Source organism: Sander lucioperca, chromosome 17 (assembly GCF_008315115.2).
Source record: "Sander lucioperca isolate FBNREF2018 chromosome 17, SLUC_FBN_1.2, whole genome shotgun sequence".
In the NCBI taxonomy this organism is placed as follows: domain Eukaryota; kingdom Metazoa; phylum Chordata; class Actinopteri; order Perciformes; family Percidae; genus Sander; species Sander lucioperca.
In genome coordinates, this window is record NC_050189.1 from 14,806,081 (window position 1) to 14,815,780 (window position 9,700).

The 9,700-nt window shown below is 39.8% G+C and overlaps 1 protein-coding gene across 1 annotated transcript; it reads right to left on the minus strand.

Moving 5' to 3' along the window:
• Positions 1–756: 756 nt before the first annotated feature.
• LOC116067135 (anti-Muellerian hormone type-2 receptor-like) lies at positions 757–4,618 on the minus strand. The gene is made up of 7 exons (XM_031323448.2): positions 4,613–4,618; positions 3,603–3,824; positions 3,280–3,394; positions 2,752–2,909; positions 1,604–1,760; positions 1,107–1,243; positions 757–974 (listed from the first exon to the last, which is right to left on the minus strand). The coding sequence occupies exons 1-7, from the start codon at positions 4,616–4,618 to the stop codon at positions 846–848; spliced, it is 924 nt and encodes a 307-aa protein (XP_031179308.1). The 3' UTR covers positions 757–845.
• Between the last annotated feature and the right edge of the window lie 5,082 nt (positions 4,619–9,700).

Consider the following 9,700-nt stretch of genomic DNA (forward strand, 5'->3'; position numbering starts at 1 on the left):
GTCAGAACTAAACAGGGGGAAGCGGCGTTCGGTTTTTATGCTCCACATATCTGGAACAAACTCCCGGAAAACTGCAGGTCTGCTGCAAATCTCAGTTCTTTTAAATCAAGGCTGAAGACCTCTCTTTTTGATCTTGCCTTTCTTTAAATAACCTATTTTATCTGCTTTTAAATGTTTAACTCTTTTAACAGCTCTTTCTTTAAATTCTTATCGTTTATACTGAAGTTGACACTGTTTGACATTCTATAACTGCTCTTTTTAACTAGCAGTGCCTAACAGTACCTACTAGTACTAACAGTACCAACCAGTGTTTATACTGCACTGTAAATTTCATTCTTTTCTTTTAATGTTTTTTAAATTGTTTTTAATTATTTTGTAACTGTTCTTTAATGTTTTATGTAAAGCACTTTGAATTGCCCTGTTGCTGAAATGTGCTATATAAATAAAGTTGCCTTGCCTTGCGTGTGTATGTGTGTGCATGTGTGTGTGTCTGTTTACAGTTTTTTACAATCACTTTGGCACTAATTTCATAACCTTGATGTCATTTTTCAAAACTCTAGACACAAAACTCTCAACCAATGACCAAAATGCACATTTTTCAAAACTCTACCACTTGTTTCAATTGCTTGGATACAATACACATGAACCAAAGATCATGTGTTCATTTAACAAAGACCACCTACGACCAGCAATAAAAAGAAGAAGTCATATTTCAACAAGAGGCTTTTTATTCAGGTCAAACTGATGAAAATATACTGAAAAGCCAGACAGTAATGACACAAAGAACAGAGCAAATGCTTTATGTATATTACAACTCAACCGAAGCGTAAAAAAGAAGAAAAAAGTCATGAAGTGTAACGAGGCTGAAAAGTGAGTGGGAGAGAGTCTAATCTGGCCACTATGCACGGAGCAGTCAGACGAGCATCCGGGTCCCAGTCCCAACAATCTGTCATGAGCTCCTGCAGCACAGATCCCTGCAAGTTGGAAAAAATGTGGTCGAACTTAATTCACTATCATAAACATTTTCATGAGCTATCCAGTACATGTATCTTCATTGTTACCTAACCAAAACTATGTTCAAGTGAGAAGCACCTGTGTAGAAATACCTGTGGTAGTGTTTCCCAGTGATTAGGTATGGAGGGTCTCTTGTCCATGTGAAACACGTGCTGGACGAGGCTCTCCAGTGTTACATTGGCTCCCAGCTCAGATTCATAAGGCAAAATATGCTTTGGAGCAATACCGCCTGCAGAAACATTTTGCGTTTTTAACATCCATTGAGTAACAAGACATAACAGGTAAAGTTTATCAAAGCAGTGCACTGAGATACAGTTGATTACACAGATCAAAATAAAAGCAGAAAGTGTGAAAATCTGAGTTGATTGATGGGACATCTATAAGTTTTGATTAATTATTAAGATGTGTGGCTTTATTTAGCTAAACATTCCATCCCAATTAATGTATTTTTCAAAAGTAAAGTGAGAACAACATTCTGAATGGCTAAATCTAAGTGAAGTGCAGAGTTTCTGTGGATTGCTGTAGCAAATTTAAGGGCGGAGAGAGAATTGAACATCCATCTCTTGAATATCTGATCAAGGAAGTTTACCTTCGAATAAATCAGAGCAGCGCATCCAGATCTCCCACAGCAGCAGTCCCAGAGCATATATGTCCCCCTGCATGAGACACAAGCTGTTGCTCAGGTTTACATGGCCTTCCAGGATCTCCGGGGACATGTAACGCAGTGTGCCCAACTGAGCGTGACCCTGGAGATGAATAGTTATGTGAATTGGTTGTTTCCACGTGTTACAGCCTCCATTTAAAGAAGCCAAGCCAATGCTCAAATGGTTTTGGAGGTGGAACATATAAGAAGGATGCCAGACACAAAGTTAACAATAAAACATGTGGCTGGGTTGGCTCAGTGGGTAGAGCAGGCGCACATATACTAAGAGGTTCATGCCTCAATGCAGAGGTCCAGGGTTCAAATCCAACCTGTGGCGATATCCTGCATGTCTTCCCCCCTCTCTCTCCCCCCTTTTCTCACCTAGCTATCCTGTCAACATTAAAGGTGGAAAAGCCCAAAAAAGAATCTTTAAAAAAAACAATGAACACACAAGCTGTATTAAATTATTCAAAAATATTCCCAAAAGTAACAACTAAAAAAAAAGGAGAAAAAAAAGGGCCTGGAGATCCCAGCCAAAAAGAACAAAAGATGTGTAGACGCTGGACCAACCTCGCAATCTCCCGCATCTCACCCTGAACTACCTAAAAAGGATCGACTAATCCTAAAACAAACAAAAGAGATGAAAAACTGAACTATGGGTAACCTCCAGCCCAAACTAACACAATAAACTAAAATAAAAAAAACTACAGCACCTAAACATGCATTGAGGATGTGAAAAAAAAACCTGCTTGAGGAGAAAAAGTGAGGTAATAAAATTCCTCACAAGTGTGCTACTGTGTGAGCTCTCCATGTGCTCTCCCTGCACACTCTGCCTTCTTATCACATCCCCATTCTACCTGAGCACAGATTATACTCAGGTATGTAATAGGCAGAGGGAGGAGGGTGGAACGAGGGACAGAAAGAGAGAGAAACAACAGGATGCACACAGCAGAGACAAATGTAACACCATGTATTAGAGTTGTCCCCCTACATCTTTTCATTCATTCAAGAAGATGATGAATTTGCTTTTTAATGACTGTGTGCAATGTACTGTGAATTAACAATAATAAGTTATGGCTCTACCTGGTTCTCACCTTCATGTTTTTTGTCTGGCTCTGCCAGCGACGATGTCCTGAACAAGAACGCAGGATGGTTGAGCATCCAAAATCACACAGGACACAAGTGCCATCTGCTCTCACAAGCACGTTGGAGCTGCTTAAGTCTCTGTGGGCCACAGGTGGTTTATGCAAACCTGCAAGAAAAGACGAACGTGTAGTAATAAGAAGATCCTGAGTTGTTGAGATCAAACAAATACTCACACTTCATTCGTTAAGCATAACAGCCTCCCCATGGCTGGTGAGAGGTGCAGCCACTACACGTGACTGACACACGGAACCACAACAGTTCAAACCGTGATATATTTTAACTGTGAAGCCTGAAAATCAGAAATCATCTGGAACAATACTCCCTTTTAATGTATACAATGCTGTTAGCAAATAACAATTCAATCAAATCAAAACATACTAGTCATGTTTCTAATTTTAGCTACAATGTGCACATAGACTCTTTCTACATTGGTACAACAAAAACATGCAAACGCAAAGTAATATTCTCACCAATACCATGTCTGTGAAGGTCAGAGTGTAGATATGCAGCTCCCTGCAATAACGACGTACACAATTTCAGTGACAACTCCCAGTTGGTGGTGTGTTTACACAGATAGGAGTGGAGAGAACCCTGAAATCAAAGGGACACCAGTTAATTATATCCAAAAACGTGAACGTTAAATCATTTAAATTGTTTGGCCACATACTGCCGATAGATGCAGTTTCCGTTTTCAGAGCTTTTTCACTGAAACCAGCAACCTAACATTGTAACTTGAATTCTCAGAAAAGGGGAAAATGCACAATTCATTTTGAAATTTAAACAAATGGTTTCCACTCACACATTCAGCAAATTGCAGGACAATGAGCCAATTGCCATCCGGTTTCCTCCCAGTGCCCAGGAAGTGGACAATCCCATCCACATGCTTCATCAGTGGTAGCTCATAGACCTCCTTCTCTGCAGAAAATTTAGTTTTCCAGCCTGCAGGGAAAACTTTAACACATACCGTCGACCCATGGTATTTCCCCTGATACACATTTGCAAAATCTCCATTGCCTACAATCTGAACAAAGTACGGAAGAGGATTAGGGCCACTGGTGAAAAATGTATTTGAGTTCTGACTTAATTCTCAGAATTCTGACTTTATTCTCAGAATTCTGACTTTATTCTCAGAATTCTGACTTTAACAAAGGTATGAACATACAGGTTAAATAACGGTACATGGTAAGATATATCACCTGACTGGATGATTTATCAATATTTTGCACACTGCTGAGCACATGTCGACCGATTTGGCTGCGTGGAGATAAGATGTGCAGCGGCAACAAGACAAACCAACTCTGTTTGTAAAAACTCGATATGCTGAAACGTACAGGCTGCATTACAAAGTAACTGCACAGTGCACACTAATCATTGGATTTGACTATTGAATGGTATAGGAATCAACAGCGGTTACTATAGTTACTAACTGAACAAAAGGCAGCAGTTTTAAACGTAAAGTGCACAAATATTAGCTGTAGCTGTTACCAATGTTATAAATAGGCCACAGACTTGGAGCGTTGAATAAATCACAAGGTAATTAAATGCACATAACCTACAGAGCACAGTAACTGAAATTAACTTCACAATAACCTCCTCCACTATATTATAGAAGTTAACATACAAACGCTGAAATCACACACAAAGTGTGATATAAACCGGTGTTACCACATATAAACGGCGAAAATTAGCTAATTAGACTCTTTAAGAGTGTGCCGTGGAGAAAGGAAAATAAGGCTTACATGAAAACTCCTGCCATAACTTTGATCTAAATAGTTAAACTACACAGTTAAACTAACACATGTATTGTACCTGCATGTGGTCACACAACAAACTCCATATGCACAATACTCACGTTTTTCTCACGAACGCACAAACCAGACAGAATGAAGAAAAGGAATAAGGAAAAAAGTCTGCTGCCTCTCTAAACAGATATCAAAACACTGTGTCGCTCACTCGACCGACATCAGACTGCAGTATCGCCGTCCACCTGCAGGGGGCGTGGACAGGCTTTCCAACAAACTGTCAATATTTAATGTTGCTTAAACTGTAAACCATTTAAACCAGATTCACTCAGCCTAGACATCATGTTGTTATAACAACGAAACCCACATAAAAAAACAGATTCTCAACAGCAAGGAAAAAATAAAATAAAATTTTTGTTCTCCCAAAAAAAGTCAGTGATGTAGTCAAAATGACAGGACGTTCTATCCTAACCTGTGTGTCAGTGTTTGTATGTCTGTATCTGTCGGCTGTGATAGTGTGAGTGTGTCTCTGTGTCTGGGGCGGCAGAGCGCCTTGAACAGAGCCGGAGGGAGACAGCAACCCTCATGGCGCTCATGCGCCAAGGTCCAGGGGCCCATGAACCTGCCCCTACACCAGAGGCTGTTGCAGGGACTGCCCTTGTGGCAGCGGGCAGCGGGCAGCAAGCAGTGAGTGAGAACTGGACACAGAGCACACCAAACAACGTTATCTGTTATACAAAAGACAGAGTGCAGATCATTTACATTTTTTACACTTTGTCGAGCAATCTTTCACTTTCACTAAAAACGTGGTTTAATGTACGTAAACAATGATCAATGATTACCAAATGTCTCTCTCATATTGCTCCTCATAACCACTGAAAGCTGTCAAAAAAATCCAACCCAAAGTGCAATTATTATGGACGTTATCTGACATCTGACGCGTTTCTGTTTCACATTTTCAGCAGGGCAGCGGAGCGGCTGTGGGTTGACTCCCCACGGTTCTCATGGGCTTTATAAGTCATAATGTGAAAAAGCTTAACGTGGTTTAATGTACCTAAACAACGATCAATCATCACCACATTTTTGGTTAGATTTTTTGACAGTTTTCAGTGGTTATGAGGAGCAATATGAGAGAGACATTTGGTAATCATTGATCATTGTTTAGGTACAAGCTTTTTTCCTCGCCATAGGCGCCAATGAAGAAGAAAATGTTAATGTGAGAACTTAATCGTTGGATTTCGGTTTAGTTCTTTTGACAGGCTTAAGAGATATGGCCATGAGAAATTTGGTGATGATTGATCGTTGTTTAGGTACATTAAACCACGTTAAGCTTTTTCACGTTAAGCAGAATGTCCCGACAGGCAGTGTAGTGAACAGAGATGCTTGCAGCCAGCGCAGCAGCAGAGTGTGTGTGTGTGTGTGTGTGTGTGTGTGTGTGTGTGTGTGTATGTGCCTGTGTGTGCCTGCCCTGTGGGGATAGAGATTGCTCTGGATTTTTTGGCATCTGTCGCTCAAGAATTATATGTGTTATGGACTTTTTTTTGTAACTAAATTGAGCTAGAGGTTTTCAAAAAAAAGTGGTGGGTACAAAATGACTCATGACGAAATCTGGTAGGTACGCGTCCCCACTGTCCCCACACCGAAATCAACGCCTATGGCACGTTTGTTGCAATCAATTGAAAAACGTTTAAACTGTTAAAGTAACAATTTTAGCCATACATATAGTTTGCTGATTTCTGGATGTTATTGTTGTGTCCCTGATGTTAACGTACATTTCTTTCTGTGATTTTCCTTAAGGTACACTCAGTGTCTTTAAAAAAAAAAAAAGTATTAAAGTAGTAAAGTAATTTATTCCAGACGCCAGCTTTTATTTTGAAAAGTAGAAGCTCGAGGCACCAGGCGGGACGGCATGAGACGGGACGGCTTGACAGGGGACGCTCCAGGCTGCAGCCATACAGTCTTGTATTTTTCCCGCGAGACGTTGGAAGCGTTTCCAGGCAAAATAGAATAGGAAAATATGTTTATATGTTATTTAGACACAAATCCATATTAATAAATGACATGTTGATGCTTGAAAGCCTCTAGGTTTTGATATAAATGCAGATATATGAATGAAATAAAAAAAAAAAATCAATTTTCTAATATTGCACCTGTCAATACAGAACGAAATATTCTGTAACCTATTTTGTCGTCTTTGTTGTAATCAAAATTTGTAGTAAGTACTATGCACCTAATATATTATTATGGCTTACTAAGTGACAAACTCCAGACTAGCAGGAGCTAAGGGTGACCACAGCTGTGTGGCTGTTTTAAACATTTTTTATTAAAATGGGCTTCATGGAAAAGCACTTACCAGTTCTTCAACCTTGTGAACACGTCTTCCAAAGTTATTCTCTGCCTTACGTTGACCACTTATTAAAATGGGCTTCATGGAAAAGCACTTACCAGTTCTTCAACCTTGTGAACACGTCTTCCAAAGTTATTCTCTGCCTTACGTTGACCACTTCGGGAGATTTGCAGTGGGCGTGGCCTTCACTCGGCTACATTAGTTTGGTGTCACGTGACAAGATCAAGCTCAACGCTAAAATAATTATTTTTGTTGATAAAGTCAGTTGACTTTATAAACAGATGCCATGGAAGCACACATTGGAAAATGGTAAACAACAACCTAAAAGGCAACATAAAGCATATTTGCATGTATGTAATTAAAAAGTCTAAATATAGTCAAAGGTTTAGAAACTGCAGCTCATAAAATATAACTTTCGTTGTGCTGGAAATGTGGAAATTAGTCTGGACTAATGCAAGGTGAAAAGCAGAAAATGCTGATTAGTGGGGCAGATGGGCATAATGGGTGCACATCTCAGTAAATAATAAGCAACACATATTGCTAGACACATATAGTAGAAATAAAGTTTGCAGGTAAAAAACGCGCGCGCGCACACACACACACACACACACACATGAACATATGCAAAAACAAACACACACACACACACACACACACACACAAAACACACACAGAGGCACACACACACAACACACACACACACACACACAGAAGTGTGTGTGTGTGTGTGTGTGTGTGTGTGTGTGCGCGTCTGTGTGTGTGTAAGTGTGTATGTGTGTGTCTTTGTGTCTTTGTGTATGTGTCTGTGTGTATCTGTCTGTGTGTGTGTCTCTCTCTCTGTGTGTGTCTGTCTGTCTGTCTGTGTGTGAACACGGAACGGAGAGCCACCCCTCTCTTTAACAATCAATGCTGTTTCAGCACCATGGACAGCGTTCCTCTGTGAGGGAACAGAGGGAAACACACTTTGTTGTCTGTGTGTGTGTGTGTGTGTCTCTGTGTGTGTGTGTGTGTGTGTGTGTGTGTGTGTGTGTGTGTGTGTGTGTGTGTGTGTGTGTGTGTGTGTGTGTGTGTGTTTTTGCATATGTTCATGTGTGTGTGTGTGTGTGTGTGTGTCTCTGAGTGTGTGGAAACATACACGTGTAGCCTACAGCAGCAGCGCAGCGTCAGACACGTTTCTGGTGTGTGAGACATAGAAAGATCCACGCAGCTGGCAGCTGACACGCAACAGAAACGCCACGCTCACGCCACGCATCCAGTCTGTCTCCGGCCTTACAGTCAAATGATTTGCAAAGCTACAAAGAACATAAACAAACGCATAAATGAGTTTTGTCCTGTAAAATTATCAGCACAATTACAACCCTTTCCTGTCTGCCCTCCACAACAAAGGTATTTCCAGAAGAGGAGAGGAGAACCCTTAACAATAAAATCTTATATATGAATTCATGCAAGTAAAACCATGTCACTTTACTATGTAACGGTTTAAAAAAAAAATCAAATGTTGAGTTCCGGACACCCGGCACATGGTAGGTTGTCATTATGCTTAGGGTTATGGTAAAGGGCTGGATAACCAGATTTATCAAACTTGATAGAAGGGGGGGCGGGATTAAGGTTATAAAGTGGCAGCGACCAGCCTCTTTCTAGATTCAAACGAAAGGCAGGATTTGATTCTGAAATAAAACCCTATATATACACACTGTAACAAATTGCTGTAAAAATACTGGATATTTTGCACAGTAGTGTACCGTTTTCCATTAATACGGTTAAATACTGTAAATTCTGATGTCTTTGAGGAACAAACGGCAAGCTCCTGTTACCTTACGGTAAAAATCAGTATTTATGTATTTTTTACGGCAAGCTACCTATAATCTTACGGTATAATATAGTATTAAATTAATAAAATTAATAAATTTTCTTTTCTTTTTCAGTTAACTTTAAATCAGACTTGATCTTCGGTCCGTATAATAGTTCATCTGAGCAAAATAAAAAATTAAATGAAATTAAAAAAATAAGCCTACACATCAGTGTTTTTATTTGAGATTGAGGACACAATAACAAGAAGATGAAGAATTAGTTTTCATCCGGACTCTTAAACTGACAGCACCATACTGGATGAAGCACTTGAGGCATCACTGCTACTTTCCACACCGTTCTCTCGTCAACTCCGTTTGGTGTGCTGCACGCTAGCATACATTACTGTCATTCAGCAACTATGCGGACAAAAGTTTAGCTTTCTGTTGAAGCACATTACTTAAATTAGCATGAGTTGGCTTGGGCATTTGATTTGTTGTCAGATCTAATTAAGTTGGGCTACAAGGATCTATCAGCATAGGGTCCTTGAAGAGCTATTTACCTAATAAATTGGACATCGGCTTCAGAAGGTAGTCAGAATATGGCCTGATTTATCTGCACCAGTTATTCAGTTTTGGTAATCTAAGGTCATTTGAGCAGTTGAGAAACGATTATGGTCTCGCCAAGACGGATTTCTATAGATATCTGCAACTTAGAAAATTTCTGACAGGGCACAAGGAATGGGGAGCACTCATAAAAATTCCCCCCATCGAGCAGCTCCTAATAGAAGTACAAACAATAAATAGAGATGAAAAAATGATTAGTAGACTCTACAATATATTTTTATCCATGAATACACAACACTCCTTGTGGATAAAGCACACAGGGACTCCCTTGAGTATTTTAAAGATTATTTTGCTGTGAAGACCTGTAGTGAAAACACGATAAAACACGATATGGTTCCATATTAAATCCAAATTATTATAACTTAATTTTTCTGTGCGAGGAGAGAGCGAGAGG